This window comes from Lynx canadensis, chromosome B1 (genome assembly GCF_007474595.2).
Source record: "Lynx canadensis isolate LIC74 chromosome B1, mLynCan4.pri.v2, whole genome shotgun sequence".
Classification (NCBI taxonomy): domain Eukaryota; kingdom Metazoa; phylum Chordata; class Mammalia; order Carnivora; family Felidae; genus Lynx; species Lynx canadensis.
In genome coordinates, this window is record NC_044306.2 from 28,033,883 (window position 1) to 28,053,465 (window position 19,583).

The 19,583-nt window shown below is 36.4% G+C and overlaps 1 protein-coding gene across 3 annotated transcripts in view; it reads right to left on the reverse strand.

The window, feature by feature from the left end:
• The window catches only part of GTF2E2 (general transcription factor IIE subunit 2), a 79,005-nt gene that overhangs the window by 26,400 nt on the left and 33,022 nt on the right, over positions 1-19,583 (reverse strand). For all 3 annotated transcript variants that reach the window (XM_030312288.1, XM_030312289.1, XM_030312290.1), the window contains exons 4-5: positions 8,042-8,149; positions 6,276-6,458 (exon numbers count right to left, since the gene is read on the reverse strand). In XM_030312288.1, coding sequence (XP_030168148.1) covers positions 6,276-6,458; positions 8,042-8,149 — 291 coding nt within the window. The remainder of the gene's footprint in view (positions 1-6,275; positions 6,459-8,041; positions 8,150-19,583) is intronic.

Genomic DNA, 19,583 nt, shown 5'->3' on the forward strand with positions numbered 1-19,583 from the left:
AAATGACACGGAAAAAATGGATCAGTGATTTGTAAGACAGGATAGTGGAAATCACCCAATCAGAACAGCAAAAAGAAAAAAGACAGTTTTTTGTTTTTTTTTTTTAATTTTTTTTTCAATGTTTATTTATTTTTGGGACAGAGAGAGACAGAGCATGAACGGGGGAGGGGCAGAGTGAGAGGGAGACACAGAATCGGAAACAGGCTCCAGGCTCCGAGCCATCAGCCCAGAGCCTGACGCGGGGCTCGAACTCACGGACCGCGAGATCGTGACCTGGCTGAAGTCGGACGCTTAACCGACTGCGCCACCCAGGCGCCCCAAGACAGTTTTTAAAAATGAGGATAGTTTAAGGGACCTCTGGGACAACATCAAGCATACTAATATTCAAATTATAGGGATCCCAGAAGGAGAAGAGAAAAAGGAAAGAAACCTACTTAAAAAAATAATGGCTGGAAACTCCTCTGACTTGGCAAAGGAAACAGACATCCAAGTCCAGGAAATACAGAAAGTCCCCAGTAAGATGAACAAAAGAGACCTATACCAAAAAAGATCTATGCCAAGATACACTAGAATACAATTATCAACAATTTAAAAAGTTGATTTTTTTTTTTTTAGGTTTATTTATTTTGAGAGAGAGAGAGAGAGAGAGCATAAGCAGGGGAGGGGCAGAGAGAGAGAATCCCAAGCAGGCTCTGCACTGTCAGCATAAAACCCAAAGCGGGGCTCGATCTCACAAACCATGAGATCATGACCTGAGCTGAAATCAAGAGTCAGATGCTTAACCAACTAAGCCACCCAGGCACCCCAAGAGGAAGAGTGATTCTTAAAATCAAAAACAACTATTTACAACCTACAGAACCCCTCTAAGACTAGAAGTTGATTTTTCAGACAAAAATTCAAAGGCCAGAAGAGAATGGTACGACATATTCAAAGCAATGACAGTAAAAAACCTAAAACCAAGAACTTACTCTACCCAGCAAGATTATCACTCAGACGTGAAGGAAAGAGAAGAGTTTCCCGTACAAGCAAAAGTTAAAGGAGTTCAACAACCAACCAACCTTATAAGAAATGTTAAAGGGACTTCTATAAATGAAAAGACGTAACTAGAAGAAAATTATGAAAGAAGGCATTTTAGTGGTAAAGGTAAATATATAGTGAAGGTAGTAGATCAACCACCTATATAGTGTGATGGTTAAAAGACAAAAGTAATAAAATCATCTACACCTACAATAATTGGTCGAAGAACACAAAAAAAATAAGATATAAAATATGACATGAAAAACAAAACGGGGGTGGGGCAGTAAAAATGTAGGGCTTTTAGAACATATCTGAATTTACACGACCATCAACATCGACAGATCACTATATACATAGGATGCTATGTATGAACCTCATGATAAACACAAGCCAAATACCTGTAAGAGATACACTAAAAACTAAAGAGAAAGGAAAACAAAACACTAAGGAAAAGCATGATCGCAAGGGAACAAAGCCAAAAAAGAAGAAAAAAACAGAACAAAAACAAAAAAGAAAACAACAAATTAAATGGCAATGAGTACATACCTACCAATTACTACTTCAAATATAAATGGACTGAATGCTCCAATCAAAAGACATAGGGTGGCTGAAAGGATAAAACAAAACAAGATGAAAACAAGACCCAGGTATATGCTGTCTACAAGAGACTCACTTAAGATCTAAAGACACACAGAGACTCAAAGTGAGATGAAAAAGACATTCTCTGCAAATGAAAACCAAAAGGAAGCTGACTTGGCAATACTTATATCAGACAAAACAGACTACAAAAGTCTGTAACAGAGTCAAAGACAGCATTACATCATGATAAAGGGATCAATCCAAAAACAGGATATCTTTGTACCCAACACAGGGCCACCAAAATACATAAAACAAATATTAACAAAGTAATAAGTTGACAGTGATAAAGTAACAGTAGAGTTTATACCCCAGTTATATCAATGAATAGATCATCCAGACAGAAAATCAGTAAGGAAATACTGGCCTTAATACATCAGGACAGCAGAATTAACAGATACATACCAAACATATCATCCAAACACAGCAAAATACACATTATTTTATTTTTAAAAAAAATTTTTTTAACATTTATTATTGAGAGACAGAGAGAGACAGAGTATGAGCATGGGAGGGGCAGAGAGAGGGGGAGGAGACACAGAATCTGAAGCAGGCTCCAGGCTCACAGAGCCCGACGCGGGGCTCGAACTCACAAACCGCGAGATCATGACCTGGGCCAAAGTCGGACACTTAACCGACTGAGCCACCCAGGCACCCCCAAAATACACATTCTTTTCAAGTGCACATGGAACATTCTCCAGAATAGATAGCACGTTAGACAGAAAACAAATCTCAATAAATTTAAGAATACCTAAAGCATATCATCTTTTTTTTTAATGTTTACTTTTGAGAAAGACAGAAACAGAGTGCGAGCAGGGGAGGGGCAGAGAGAGAGGAAGACACAGAATCCGAAGCAGGCTCCAGGCTCTGTGCTGTCAGTACAGAGCCCAACATGGGGCTCAAACTCACAAACCACGAGATTATGACCTGAGCTGAAGCTGGACACTTAACCTACTGAACCACCCAGGTGCCCCTCAAGTATCTTTTCTGACCACAATAGTATAGAAACAGAAATCAGTTATAAGAAGAAAAATGCAAAAACACATTAAACATGTGGAGGCTAAACAATATACTACTATACAACTAATGGGTCAACAAAGAAACGAAAGGAGAAATTAAAAATACCTTGAGACAAAAGAAAATAGAAATAACAGCACACCAAAACTTATGAGATAAAGCAAAAGCAGTTCTAAGATGGAAATTCAAAGCTATAAATGCCTACACCAAAAATAAGAAAAATCTCGGGGCCCCCTGGGTGGCTCAGTGGGCTGAGCACCCGACTTCAGCTCAGGCCGTGATCTCGCGGTTTGTGAATTCGAGCCCTGCATTGGGCTCTGTGCTGACAGCTCGGAGCCTGGAGCCTGCTTTGGATTCTGTGTCTCCTTCTCCTGCTCACACACTCTCTCTCTCTCTCTCTCTCAAAATAAACATTGAAAAAAAAATCAGTAATCCAAAAAAAAAAAAAAAAAAATCTCCCAACAAAAAAAGTCCAAGACCAGGCAACTTAACTGATGAATTCTACCAAACATTCAAAAAAGAATTAATATCGATCCCTCTTAAACTCTTCCAAAATAGGGGAAGGGAATACTTCCAAACACGTTTTATGAGGCTAGCATTAACCTGATATCAAAACCAGACACAGATGCCACAAGAAAAAAATTGATAGGCCAACATCTCTGATGAATACAGATACAAAAATCCTAACACAGTATTAGCACACAGAATTCAACAATACACTAAAAGGATTATATACCATGATCAAATGGGATTTATTCCAGGGACGCAAGGTTCAAATGCACAAATCAAACAATGTGATATACCACATTAACAACATGAAACTTGGAAAAATCATATGACCTCTCAATAAACGCAGAAAAAGCATTTGACAAAATTCAACATCCACTCACAAAAAAAAAAAAAAAAAAAAAAAAAACCACCATCAACAAACTGGGTATACAGGGAATACACCTTACCATAATAAAGTCCACTTATGACAATTCCACAGTTAATATCACACTCACTGGTGAAAAACCAAAAACTTTTCCTCTAAAATCAGAAACAAGACAAGAATGCCTGTTCCTGTCACTTTTATTCAACACATTACTGGAGGTGCTAGCCAGAGCAATTAAATAAGAAAAAGAAATTAAGGGCATCCAAATTGGAAAGAAGAACAAAAAGTGTCAGTAATTTCAGATAATACGACCTATATAGAAAACCCTAAAGACTCCACCAAACTTTTAGAATAAACAAATACAGTACAGTTGCAGGATACAAAACCTATATACAGAAATAAGTTACATTTCTCTACACTAATAACAAACTATCTGAAATTAAGAAAATGACCCCATTTGCAAGTGCATCAAAAAGAATAAAATATCTAGGAATAAAGTTAACCAAGGACGTAAGAAACCTCTACACTGCGAAGTGTGAGACATTCATGAGAGAAACTGAAGACAACACAAATAAATGGAAAGATACACCATGCTCATGGATTGGAAGAGGACCATTGTTAAAATGGCCATACTATCCAAAGCAAACTATGGATTCAATGCAATCCCTGTCAAAATTCCAATGGCATTTTTCACACAAAAAGAACAAACTAATCCTAAAACTTACATGGAACCACAAAAGATCCTGAATAGCCAAAGTAATCTTGAGAAAGAACAAAGCTAGAGGTATCACACTTCTTGATTTCACACTATATTACAAAGCGACAGTAATCAAAAGAGTACAGTACTGACAAAAAAAAGTGTTACACAGATCAATGAAACAGAATAGAGAGCTCATATATGCATATATGACAAATTTATGACAAATGAGCCAAGAATAACAATGCACAAAGGGCAGTCTCTTTAATAAGTGGTGCTGGAAAAACTGGGCAGCTACAAGCAAAAGAATGAAATTGGACCACTATCTTACACCATTAACAAAAATTAACTTAAAATGAATTAACAACCTGAATATAAGACCTGAAACCATAAAAGACCAAGAAGAAAACACAGGTGGATAAGTTTCCTGATATCAGCTTTGGAGATGATTTGTCAGACTTGACATCAATCAAATCTGATTTGTCAGACTTGACATCAAAAGCAAAGACAACAAAAGCAAAAAAGTGGCACTGCATCAAACTAAAAAGCTCTGCACAGCAAATGAAACCAATAAAATGGAAAGGCAACTTACTGAATGGGAGAAAATATTTGCAAATCATGTATCTGATTAGGGGTTAAGATCACAAAAATATGTAGGGGCACCTGGGTGGCTCAGTCGGTCGAGCGACTGACTTCTGTTCAGGTCATGATCTCATGGTCTGTGAGTTCGAGCCCCGTGTTGGGCTCTGTGATGACAGCTGAGAGCCTAGAGCCTGGAGCCTGCTTCGGATTCTGTGTCTCCCTCTCTCTCTGTCCCTCCCCACTCATGCTCTGTCTCAGAAATAAACATTAAAAAAAAAAATCACAAATATGTAAAGAACTCATGGAACCTGACACCAAAAAAACAGTCTAATTTAAAAATTGGAAGAGGATCACAAATACATGTTTCCAAAGAAGATCTACAAATGACCACCAACACAATCAACATCATCATCAGGGAAATGCTAAACCACAATGAGGTATCATCTCACACCTGTTAATAATAGCCATTATTAAAAAGACAAGGTATCACTGTTGGAGAAGATGTGGAGAAAAGGGAACTCTCATGCACTGTTGGTGTGAATGTAAATTGGTGCAATTGAAAATAGAACAACCCTATACTTCAGTAATCCAGTTCTGGTACTTATCCAATGAAACCAAAAACGCTAACTGAAAAGGATATATGCACTCCCTTGCACACAGCACCATTGTTCACAATAGCCAAGATACAGAAACAACCTAAGTATCCATTGATGGACACGTGGATAAAGAAAATCTGATACACACACACACACACACACACACACATACACACACACACACCTGAAATATTATCTAGCCATAAAAGAGTGAAATCTTGCCATATGCAATAAAATAGATGGACCTTGAGGCCATTATGCTAAGTGAAATAAGTCAGAAAAAGACAAATGTATGATCTCACCTTTATGTGGAATCTAAAAAAAAAAAAAAAAAAAGGCTCATCAATAGAAAACAGATTAGTGATTGTCAGGCACAGCAGATGGGAGATGGGGAAAAATGCATGAAGGAGTCAAAAAGTATACACTATCAGTTATAAAATAAATAAGTAAATAAGTCATGGGGATGTAATATATAGCACACTAAGTACAGTTAATAAAACCGTATTGTTTATTTAAAAGCTACTAAGAGAGTAAATCTTACAAGTTCTCATCACCAGGGCACCTGGGTGGCTCAGTCCATTAAACATCTGACTCTTAACCTTGGCTCAAGTCATGATCTCATGGTTCGTGAGTTCAAGCCCTGCATCGGACTCTACACTGACAGTGCAGACCCTGCTTGGGATTCTCTCTCCCTCTTCCTCTCTCTCTGCCCCTCCCCGGCTCATGCACACACGTGCACTCTCTCACCCTCTCTCAAAAATAAACATTTAAAAATAAAAATTTTAAAACAGTTGCTGTTTTTTAAAACAAGATATTATTAATTCAAATTATACTAAGGCACAAAAAGAAATGTTACCTTGATAGCTTTCTGGGAATTGGGTAGTCCTTCCTCTATGTCTTCTAAAAGAATTCCTCCTAAGCCTCGCTGGTCATGCTTATCTAACAGCCTAAGTAGGGCTTTCTTATCTTTCAAGTTGTATTTGGGCTTGAAGGCATACTTCCCATCTATCACTTCAATTTTCGGATTATTGACTAATGCCTGTAACGATGACAGAATTTGGATATATTAACAAAAGGAAACCTCATATATACATTCTTAAATTCTATTAATTATTTTAAAAACATCAAACCCAATATAGTTGTATGTTAAAAGTATCTTGTGAATATCAACTAGCATATCTAAAATACTGGACATCCAGGATCCAAAAACAACAGGTAGAGATCAGCATGTTGCTCACTTTTTATAAAAGAAACTTATTATCTACATCAATTATCTAAATGAGAAAAACCATTTTATCACAACAGATTTGAAGAAACTATACCCAGATTCTCTTGGAAGATAAAAAAAAAAAAAAGAATAAACACCAGTTAACATTAATAGACAAAGTGAACTGGGTATTGCCCATCCCACCCTCAAAGTACAGTTTATCGCATACTGGCACTATGTAAGAAACATAACACTGGGAGGACTTTATCAATAGTCTGCCCCACCTGGTATCAAATGGTACTTAAAGGTGTGGAAGGAACTGAAAAGTACCAGACTTGTGCATATAAGAAATATACCGATAATGGCAGCTTGAGAATGAAACTGAGTAGGAATGCAGGAATTACTGAATATGAATTATATTCCTAGTCAGTTCTGCTATATAGCTACTATCAGAAGGAAAGCTCCTCAAAGAAGAGCTATCCTATTTATTTTCTTCTGCAGCTGCCAGCCTGACCCTGGAAAGGAGAAAGAGAAGAAACAAAGAAGAAAGGAGGGGGAACAGAAAAGTAGTAATAATTTTAAACTAATGTTGGTAGTCCATGAAATTTCAAGATTGGGTAAAGCAACAGAATTTAAATGTGGATTACAACCATTTGTGCATCACTGATACAATGAGCTATAATGTTACTGATTAACTTCATTTTATAAAAATCAAGTACAGTATCTTGCTTAGTAAAATAAATTATTAAGTTATATTTTAGGAACTTTACATTTGATTTTTAGAATACAGCACTGGTCACACAAAGTATTCTTCCTAATTGTCATTTCATACTTAAGTAGAAATGAGGGAAATGTGTGAATTTTTAAAAAGCTATTAATTTCTAAATTAGCATGGTCACTGATTATTGTGGGGTTTCTTTTCTTCCAATGATGTGTGTACATACACAATGTTAAGGATTAGTTTTCGAAGTAATCTGTTAGAGGCAATAATATCACCATCACGTCATAAAGTAGTAACAGCATAACAAATATCTCATTATCCCTATACTACCTCATGGTATAAATGTCTAAAACATACATAAAAACAATACAATTTGACAAAATACATTCTAAATTTAGCAATTAAAAAAAAGCAATTATTCTGGAAAAACTTAAATGAAGTGGTACAATGACAGACTTCTTTATAATTTTTATGCTAAAGTCTTTGACATTTTGAAATAGATACATAAGATCTTAAGAAAACCAATAAATCAAACCACCTTAAAATGTGTATGTTTAAAAAACAAAAACAAAGACCCTATGCCAATTCTTTTAAGTAAAAATTATTATCAGATTTCAGTATATTAAAAATCTTAGTTACAGCAAATATTTCATGGTAACCAACTTTCTTAATGCTATTTTAAGCCTAGTCTTACCTCAGTCATTAGCCATTGTTTCTGCTTGAGTCCTATATCTAAATGTTGTGTTTCATCCAAAATTTCTTCTAAAGTGAGAGGATGTGTATCTCCTCGCTGATGCCGTGTCTATTGAGGGAAAAAAATTGTTATTAGGAGACAGTTTTAAAATGCTACATGTATTAAGTAATAGATACAAGTAAGGGAATCTTTCAGGAATGTAGAACATGTATCATTTGAGGCAACACAATTATAGTGATGAACAGAATGGACTATAAAAATCAGACAGAACTGAGTTCAAATTTGCAGCTTTAAAAAATCAAATGATAAACTGAGAAAAAATATTTTCAGCTCATTATCACAAAGAGCTAATCTTCCTAATATTTTAACAGCTCCAAAAACCTAATGGGAAAATGACCCAAAGTCAGGAGCATATAAATCACAGAAAAGGAAATGTAAAAAACCTTAAATATATGAAAAGATACTCAACTTACACCAAAATATTTCATAACCATTACACTGGCAAAAATCCATATTTTTTATGTTTTTTTTTTAATGTTTATTTATTTTTGAAAGAGAGACAGAGCGTGAGCAGGGGAGGGGCAGAAAGAGAGGGAGACAGAGAATCTGAAACAGGGTCCAGGCTCTGAGCTGTCAGCACAGAGCCTGATGTGAGGCTCGAACTCACAAACCACGACATCATGACCTGAGCCGAAGTCGGATGCTTAACCAACTGAGTCACCCAGGTGCCTCATCAAAAATCCGTATTTGATGACTTTATCAATGAGGGTGTAAAGAAACAGGCCTTCCCACACACTGCTGGTAAAAATGCACACTGATACAACTCCTAGGGAACACAATTTGGCAATATAAATGCATTTAAACGCTTTGACACAGCAATCCATTTCTAGGAATTTACCTTACAGCACAACTTAAAATAAGTGACACAGTCACTGCAGCTCTGGTTGCAAAAGGAAAATATTATAAACAATATGTGGCCAGCAATTGATTAAATCACCCAGACTGATTAAACTATAGAACATCTATGCTACTATACAGATGTTTAAAAAGAAAATGCAGATGTTCTCTATGTGCTAATTTGGAAAGCCGTCCAGAACAAATTATTGAATAAAAACATGCAGGGTCACCTGGGTGGCTCAGTCAATTAAGCGTCCAACTTCGGCTCAGGCCATTATCTCACAGTTCATGAGTTTGAGCCCTGTGTCAGTTTGTGCTGACAGCTCACAGCCTGGAACCTGCTTCAGATTCTGTGTCTCCCTCTCTGCCCCTCCTCTGCTCGCGCATGCTCAAAAAAATGTATCAACATTAAAAAATAAAAAAAACTTTTTTAAAGTCCTCCAAACAAAACCCTCCTGTGAGTTTAAAATCAGTTCATTACAGGGGCGCCTGAGAGTCTCAGTTAAGCATCTGACTCTTGATTGTGGCTCAGGTCATGATCTTCGCAGTTGTGACATCCAGCTCCATTATCAAGCTCTGTGCTAAGTGTAGAGCCTGCTTAAGATTCTCTTTCTCTCCCCCCTCAGCCCCTCTCCCCTGCTCACACACTCTCTCTCCCCCCACCCAAAAAATCAATTCATTGCAAAAATTAAAAACCCTGTTGATGTTTGCATGAACTGACTGGCATAAGGACAGATGGAAATTTACTAACCAAACTCACAACTGGTGTGATGGATTAAAAAAATTAAAACCATAATTTTGTAATTATGTACTGTTGTCAGTACATTTTGCAACCCCTCTCCCAAATACTACAACCTCTCCAAAGACTTCCATGCCCAAACCCTAAAACCTGTGACTATGTTACCTTATGTGGCCCAAGGGACTTCACTGGTGTGACTAAATTAAGGATCCTGAAATGGAGAGATTATTGTGAATTTTTCAGGTGGGCCCAATATAATCACAAGTGTTTCTAAGAGGAAAAGGGAGACCTCAGAGTCAGTGATGGGACAGTGGAAGAGGTCGGAGTGATGCAAGAAAGGACAGGTATCATGAAATGCAGACAAAATGCAGACAGGCTCTAGAAGCCAAAAAAGAAAACAGGGGTACTTGGATGGCTCAGTGGGTTGAGCATCCGACTTCGGCTCAGGTCATGATCTCACAGTTCACGAGTCTGAGCCCAGAGCCTGGAGCCTGCTTCATATTCTGTGTGTCTCCCTCTCTCTCTGTCCCTGCCCTGCTCACACCCTCTCAAAAAATAAATACATGTTAAAAAAAAATTTTTTTTTTAAAGAAAAAACAGGAAGTTCCCTCAGAGAGCCCCCTGAAAGAACCAGCCCTGCCTACACCCAGACTTCAGCCCAGTGAGATGGATTTTGGACTTCTGACTTCTAAAACTGTAAAATAATAAATTTGTGCTTTTTTAAGCCACCAAGTTTGTGGTAATTTGTTACAGCAGCAATAGAAAACTAATACCTGTACTTTCTTCCCTTTAAATCTATAAATCTTGAAGTATTTATAGCTATACATCAATTAAAACCAAGAATCCAGGGGCGCCTGGATGGCTCAGTCGGTTGAGCATCCTGCTCTTAATTTCAGCTCAGGTCATGATGTCACAGTTTGCAGGATTGAGTCCAGCCATCAGGCTCTGTGCTGACAGCACAAAGGCTGCTTGGGAATCTCTCTCTCCCTCTTTCTCTGCCCCTCCCTGCTCACACAAGAAGATGCTCGCGCGTGTGAGAGAAGATGCTCTCTCTCTCTATATATACACACACACACGTGTATATATATATATATAAATAAACTTTAGGGGGGAAAAGTAAAAAATAAATAAAATAGTTATTCTGTATCCTCCATTAACACTGATTAAATCTAACATATTTGCCTTAGTTTTCTTCACATTAAAAACTTCCCCCCATTAAGTTAAATATAAAATTATCAAAGGCCAAGTTAATCTTAAAATCTAAGCAGAAAAGAATGAATACATCTCAAGAAAAATAAAAAAGCACTAGCCCTATCTTTATTATTATATTTAAATTTAAATATGGGATTTTTACAATCAGAACAAGCTCAAAAACGAAAGTAATATTCATTGTATTAAAGCCTAACCATTTTCACTGAACTATGTAAACAGAGAAGCCAAACACAGCTGTCAAATTATCAAGTGAAAACCTGTTATAACAAAATGAGGGGGGAAAAAAAAAGAGCAAGAGAGATAAACCTGAGAAACTCAAGATTACTTCCTTATTTCTTGCTCTTCGATCAGGAGTTAAGAAAAATGAAAAAAAAAATGAAGGATGCATAGACTACGTAACACTCTAAAGCTAGTTTTCAGTGAAGAACAATTACACACCTTTGTTAAATTCCTTCCTGATCACTAGATGATTTTTGGTGTATTGCATTTTGTATTTTATTTCGCTATTTTTTTTTTCTCGCAACTTCGTAGAAATTGGCTTTTTTTATAGTGGCCTTATTTTTATCAACCTTAATTCTAATAGCTTGCATATTCTCTTGGCTTTCCTATGTATTTAATCATGTCATCTACAGTTCTACTTCTTCCTTTACAGTTTTTACATCTGTTACTTCTTTTTTCCTGCTTCACTGCACTAGGGGGGACTTCCAGTGTAATACCCAACAGATGTTGTGACAATCAGTACCTTTTATCTTTTTCTGACCTCAGGAGAAAACCATTCACTGTTTTACCCTAAGTATTTGGGTTTTCACAGATACCATCTCATCACAGGGTGCTTGACCAGTATTCCACAGAATCCTAGGGTTCCATAAGATGTCACTAGGGGGAGCATGAGAAACTGTGATTCTAAAAAATAAACATCAATTCTGCAACCACACATACCATGCAACCTGAGGGCTCACAGCAACAGGCAAACTACTGAGCAGCCATGCCAACGTTTTCATCAGGTCTTTTAGCACCATGTGGCAAGTAGGGCTATGTTCACTTGAACAAGCCCGTTACCAGTTTCCAATGAAATAGAGAGAAGCCACTGATAATTGGTAAGCTCTATATTGCACAAACAGGAGCACAGTAGGCTGACAATGTCAGCAATTCCCTTCCAAATTACCTCCCCTAACCTCCCACTATACAGCGTCAACTCACTCACGGGAGTTCACAAGCTCTGCTGGCAAAAAGGAAATCTGAGGGAAATATTCATTCTGAACAAGGAATTTGTACATACCAGGACTCACCTGCCCCAGGCTGCTTTGCTGTTGTAAATGTTGTAAAACACAGATCACATAGTAAAAAGAAGTAAAATACATTGTGAAGTGTTTGTTTTTTGAAATATTCTCATTTAATAAATCCCTGTGGTTTGATAATTTGTTAGCATTTGTTTTATAAACATGTCTGACAGTCCAGTGCAATGATTTTTTAAGATGAGATTAAGTGACAGAGAGGATTCAAAGCCCAGGCCCACAAACAATTCTAATAAGGTTAGTAATCAAAAACTATAATCCCCTGTTGAATCACTTTATTGTACACCTGAAACAAATATAACATTGTATGTTAACTACACTAGGATTAAAATAAAAACTTAAAAATAACTAGGGTCACCCAGCTGACTCAGTCAGCATGCGACTGGATCTCGGGGTTGTTAGGACCCCATATTAGGTACAGAGTGCTTAAAAATAAAATCTAAAAAAAAAAAAAAAAAAAAGAGGCCTACCATTCTACTGAAAAGCTACTCGCCAATTTTAGATGGGCTGGTAACCCAAGGTGTCTTATTTCATTGTACACTGTCTGTAGCAAACAATATGTAATGGCTCCGGCAAAACTGAAAAGATTCTTAACTATAAGTCACAGACACTGGACACAGTCGATGTACTTAATATTTTAAATGGCTACTGGAATCTCAAAACGAAACAGAGTTAAGCTGTTGTTAAAAAATAAATAAATAAATAAGTCACATTCAGTGAAAAAGCTCAGGAAACAAGTTATTGGTAATAGAACTTACTGCCCAGAACAGAGGGGACTTAGAGGAAGGAAATCACAGTTGGTAGGAACCTAATAATGACAACATGTCAAATGATAGTAAAATGCACAGCATGAGAAATTGAAAAGTACCAAAAAGTATAAGGTAAGTCGACAAACTGAGGACACATCACATAATGCTGCACAAATTTAAAACTAACAACAGCTTGTCTATCCAAGTTGACAAATCAACAGGTTTCACTAATAAATGTAGTAATTTATTCACTATTCACTATTCATCATTATTCACTAATAAATGTAGTTTGTGCAGAATCTTTAAATGACAAATTTCAAGAAAAACTCCTCTGCCACAAAGAATTGCCACGACAAAGCAAAGAGCAGGATATACTTGACGTAGTGCCTTCACATCTGGAAACAAAGGTCTCTCTTAGAGTAACTGCTCTGTTATCTTCACTGATGTGCCCCATCAATGGTTGGCTCAATACAAGGTTTTAACTCTCGTGAAAAAACAAATATTCTGATGTCATCACAAGACACTATTTCTTCAGAGAGGTACTGGAATCAAAAACCCTTGAAATGAAAAATGTCCCAAATGATGCTTTAAAAATGATCTGCTTTATTAAGCAGAGACTAGTGCACTTCAAGACATAAATCTATGTACAGAAATTCAGTGGCTTAGCAGAGGAGTCCTTGAAAGAATATTTAAGCTGAAAGGTGAATTTCAGCTGAAAGGTCGTACTTTACTGAATGCTTTGAAAATGAAGAATGACTGCAGAAGCTAGTTTTCATAGCAGACATTTTTTTAAACCTATGAAATAGCTGAACAAGTTTCTGCAAGCCTCAAAAACAATGCTTTAAGTGATAAGACTTCAAAGGAAAACAGAATCTCTGGAAAAGTCATGTGACAAAAGAAAATTCTGTAATGCTGTTTGGTCTGGAGAGTGAGGAAGGATATTAGCAAGTCTCAAGCATTACTGAAAAACACCCAGAAGAAGAAAACAAAATTAAACAATGTTTTTCCTATCTTTCAACACAAATCTACACCTGGAAGAAGGACCCTTTCTCTGACTCTTCTGTTCATCTGAGAACAAGTAAGTTGCCTACTTAGATAAGGTTTAAAAAAAAAAAAAATCGTAGATGGGGCCCCTGGCTGGCTCAATCTGTGGAGCATGCAAATCTTGATCTCAGGGTTGTGACTTCAAGCCCCTCATTGGGTGCAAAGATTACTTAAAACTAAAATCTTTAGGGGAACATGGGTGGTTCAGTTGGTTGAGTGTCTGACTCTTCATTTCAGCTCAGGTCATGATCCCAGGGTCATGGGACTGAGCCCTACGTCAGGACTGGAGCCTGCTTAAGATTCTCTCTCCCCCACTCTGTGCCTCACCCTCTCTCCCTGCTTGCTCACTCTCTCTAAAAATAAAATAAAATAAAATCTTTAAAAAATATCACAGAAAAAACTGAATTTTACCTATACTACTGACTCACATTAAAGCTGATACCCTATCTGGGAAGGAGGAACCACACAAAGGAAAAGAGTAGGCTAAAAAAATAGGACAAAATACAAAGACAGAAAACTGACATTCTCTACTCAACAGAAAACTGACAATTATTATTGACTTATCATATCCACAATTTACTGATTAAATAATAAACATGAACTATAGATATAACAATTTTTACAAGATTCTCTAAGACCTAAAAATGATAAAATATTTCAAGGGTTCTTTCAGGGTACAATGACTGACAAAATGCTCTTCTACTGGTTTAAGGCAGTTTGCTTCTACTACTAATTTGTTATAAGTTTTCATCATGAATCAGTGTTAAATTTTGTCAGAGGCTTTGTTTTGTATGAGATGACCTGTTAATATGACTTCAACTGTTTTTTAAATATTAACTACCATATTCCTAAAATAAACTTCATCATAACATATTATCCTTCTTATATATATGAGTAGATTCCATTTGTATCTTTTGAAGGATTTTTACATCTGTATTTATGAGATAATGGTGTATAATTTAAATACTTTATTTAAAACTGTAAATAAATTTGCGTTCTTGACCCAACCCTGCTATCAACCAGAACTGTCCCTATAATAAGCTAGCCATTTAATTTCCCTGGACTTCAGAGTTTTTAAATTCAAATATAATTGTTAGAATTCAGACAGGAGCTGAGCCAGTGTTTCTCAAACTTCAGCCTGTATCAATCACCTGAAGGGCTTATTAAACCACAGACTGTTGAACTGCTTTCCCAGAGTTTCAGACTAAACAGATTTAGGAAGTGGCCCCCAAATTTTCACTCCTGGTAAATTCCCAAGTTAAAAAAAAAAAACAAAAAAACTACCTAGGTGATGATGATGATGCCATTGGTTGGAGAATGACACTTTGAGAACCACTGGGCTTGTAAACCAAAATAATCAAATTTTTCAACATGATGGGTTTCTTTTCATGTTTATTTACTTTGAAAGAGAGAGAGCAAGAGCTGGGAAGGGGCAAGGAGACAGGGAGAAAGAATCCCAAGGAGGCTCCACACTGCCAGCACAGAGCCCAACACGGAGCTCGATCTCACAGAACCATGAGATCATGACCTGAGCCAAGACCTGAGCCAAAACCAAGAGTCAAACACTTAACCGAATGAGCCACTCAGGCACCCCTCAACATGATGTTTTAAATAACCAAGATATAGCCACATAAAACCACAATAAAGGGTAATGGTGAGAACTGAGAGAAAATCATTCTAATAAAAACAAAGTGCACTACAGGGATATGTTGTCTCAGGACTAGTGTCACATTAGGAGAAAGTGGCATCCTTCATAAGGGAATTTTCAAGATAATTTGCTTTTTTTAGACAACACTTTGAAGCAATGATATTTGTTTTACATTAACTTTTTCTATTAAAACCCTTCTGGGGCACCAGGGTGACTCAGTTGGGCATCTAACTCTTCAATTCAGCTCAGGTCATGATCCCAGCGTCGTGGGATCAAGCCATGTCGAGCTCTGCACTGAGCATGGAGCTCTATTGAGATTCTTCCTTTCTCTTTCTTTCTCTTTCTCTCTCTCCCCTGCCCGCCTCCCCCCCCAACCCTGGCGCCATCTCTCTAAAGCAATTAATTAATTAAGTCCTTCTAAAATGGACCATGAAATTCTTCTATCTTTTCAAACAAGTTCACTAAACATTTAAACATCTCAGGAGCTAGTGAGATGTGTTGGGCAGTTTGTCCGTGTGCCAAATGTTCTCAGTATTATGATTTTGAAGTTCTTGTATCTGCCTTCAATTTTTTTTCCTGTTTAGTACCCCTAAACCCAATTAGCAAATCCCACTGTGCCTATCTTAAACAGTTCTCTTACGGTGCCCCTTGAACTTTCTCCATATAATTTCTACGTAATTTTCACTAAGCAATTAAAAAGTTCCTCTTTAAATAAATGAATAAGTTGTAAGGAGCTTTCTGTTATTAACTTTTTTGCTTCCTAAGCTCTTGGTTTTATCAGATCTTCAAAAATGGGACAGCTGAAAACCTTCCAAGAATCAATCTACAGATCACCTCCCATACGTATTCTTTTCCCTTTTCATAAATAGGCCCTCTCCTGTTTACAGCAACAAAAAAGGTAACACTCTCACTTCCACCTAGAATTTATGATACATTGCCTGGAGATGTAATAAACTCTGGGGACCACCAAAAAAGGACAAGTCAAAAAATATTGTTTGGAAGAACAACTTATAAACAATGAAGTGTCATAAACTATCCACTATAGGGCTTCTTATCTTTTCTAGTCTTATATATTTTTCTAAGAGTTAAAAATAGGATATTTTAGCTCCTGCTAGGATATTCTGATGTGATATTGTCTGTGAGCAATTCAGAGCAGTTTCCTTTAAACAACTTTATCTCTTCCAACCCCACATACCCCACACTTCCATGCTGCACTGTCCAAAAATGCATTGCTCTTTTGGGAGAGGCTAATAACAGCAAAGTAAATAAAGGGAATATTGGTAAGAAATATCTAACAAGAAAACTAAATTTTTTGAGTACTTAAATATAAGTAATTCTCTTCAGCAATTCTCAAACCTCATTCCATGAATATCTATTAGCTTAAATGAAAAGCACATTTAAAAAGCTTTAAATATCAATTAAGCAATATCAATTAAGAGGCTGACTGTATAACAAGTACTTTCCAGGAACACCAAATTATTCAAATTATGCTCCATAAAACCCACAAAACTATATACAAACTATTTTAGATTAAGTGTGCATTATTCGACATAGTAGTTAAAACCTATTTTGTAAATCATATCATGAAACTTTTATTCTAAGTAAATTCTCATATCTTTTGAACACTTTAATATTCTACCTCTAGTAAAAAAAAATCAGTCATAGCTCACTGTAAGAATGAATCATTTTTAGCAATAGGTATTCTTCTACTTTATCATTAATTACCCCAAAATAAAATTTATGGCATTATTTCTGAATCATTCCCTTTTATTTATATCTAAAAGCTGAATGCCAGAGATCAGAAGATGTAAGTCCACACATTTAGAAAAGCAGTAACACACTTTTCATATCCCTTCTTCATATTATTAATTTATAATGATACAAATAGGTAAACAGCCTATTTGTTTTTAAAATTATAAAAAGGATAAATTAATTCTATTAGACTCATCATATAATTTTAACCTCAACTACCTTAATAGTATCTTTCAGTATGCAATTCTATAACTTCTCAGTGGTTTTTATATTACTTAAAATATGCTTAACCTATTTATTTTAACTTAAAAGGAAAAGATATTTTATGATTAAAAACAAGTTTGATATATCCGGTTGGTCTGACAATGGAGACGAGCTTTGTTAACTGGAAGATACTTTCTATAAATATAACAAGCTAAACTTTCAACCTACAGGTTTTGACTAAAATATATTTATATGCATAATAAGATAAAAGCATCTTATGAAAAAACTCCATTGGCAAAGATGCATTGAAATTAATAATGTTTTTGGGAGGGGTGTTTGGGTGGCTCAGTCGAATGAAGGTCCAACTCTCAGTTTCAGCTTGGGTCACGATCTTGTGGTTTCGGGAGTTCAAGCCCTGCATTGGGCTCCGTACTTATGGTACGGAGCCTGCTTGGGATTCTCTGTCTCCCTCTCCACCCCTCCTCAACTTATGCTGTCTCTCCAGCTCTCAAAATAAATAAACTTAAAAAAATAATATTTTTATTTTCTCAATGACTTATGATTATATCAGATTAAAGAAAATGCCTACAAGGGGAAGAAGGAGGAACTGATATAATTAGACATTTGCTAAGTCTTGGTGAAGTCTTTATGATATACTTCATAAAAAATTAGGACCAGGTAATAAATCCTTTGACAAATTAGGTGATTCTCATTCTTTTGCTTTCAACAAAACTGAAGGAGGAGAACCTAATAAAACATTCAACTAATGGATGCTTGATGATAAATCTTTAAGTAATTTCTGATATAACTTGGAAGGTTTTACTATCACAAAACTTCCAGCAGAATGAGCTTATTTAAATGAACACTTATTTTTTAATAAATAAACAACCTACAAAATCTAAAAAGAACAGAAATTGGTGCCAAATCTGATTTCATTCTATCAATACATATTACATATCTCCAGATACAAAAACTTCTGGAAGAAGAGAGGAGACAATTCCATTCACTTCATTAAAAAATGAACCCCGAGGGCTGCCTGGGTGGCTCAGTCAGTTGGGTGTCCGACTTTGGCTCAAGTCAATGATCTCACAGTTGATGTCTCTCTCTCAAAAATAAATAAAAACGTTAAAAATAAATAAATAATGCCAAGTGAGCCTGGGTGACTCAGCTGGGTAAGTGTTCAACTTCAGCTCAAGTCATGAGTTCGAGCCCCACGTCAGGCTCTGGGCTGACAGCTCAGAGCCTGGAGCCTGCTTCAGATTCTGTGTGTGTGTGTGTGTGTCTCTCTCTCTCTGCCCCTACCCTACTCATGCCTGCCTGCCTCTCTCTCTCTCTCTCTCTCTCTCTCTCGAAAGTAAATGAACATTAAGAAAAATTTTTTGAGAAAATGAACCCCTGCTGAATAACTATTACACACAAAGCAAATTTTATCAAAATTTTAATATATGTAAGTTATTCTAATCAACTGTGTGCTAATAATTTTGACAGTAGTTAGAACCTTATGGTTACAAGTTTTTTGTTGTTGTTGTTTTGTTTTGTTTTTTTAATGTTTATTTTTGAGAGAGAGTGTGTGCACAAGCCGGGAAGGGGCAAAGAAAGAAGGAGACAGAGGGTCCGGAGTGGGCTCTGTGCTGACAGCAGAGAGCCTGATGTGGGGCCCAAGCTCATGAACCATGAGATCATGACCTGAGCTGAAGTTGGATGCTTAACTGACCGAGCCACCCAGGCACCTCAAGAAAAACATTTCCAATTCCAATTTATATATAGTATTGTAGCAAATAAGTTTGACAGATGATGATTAAAATATTTTCAAGAATAAAAATAGAGAACATTAGGATAAAATGTACTGGAAGTAACAGAACATACAAGTTCAAAAGGAAAATAATTAAAATTTCCAAACATATGTTTGTGTTTATATTTTTAATAAATAATGGGACTTAGAACCCCTTAGAGGTATTTTGTTGAAATGAGACAATATGTCAGAAATTCCATCCTTTTGCTG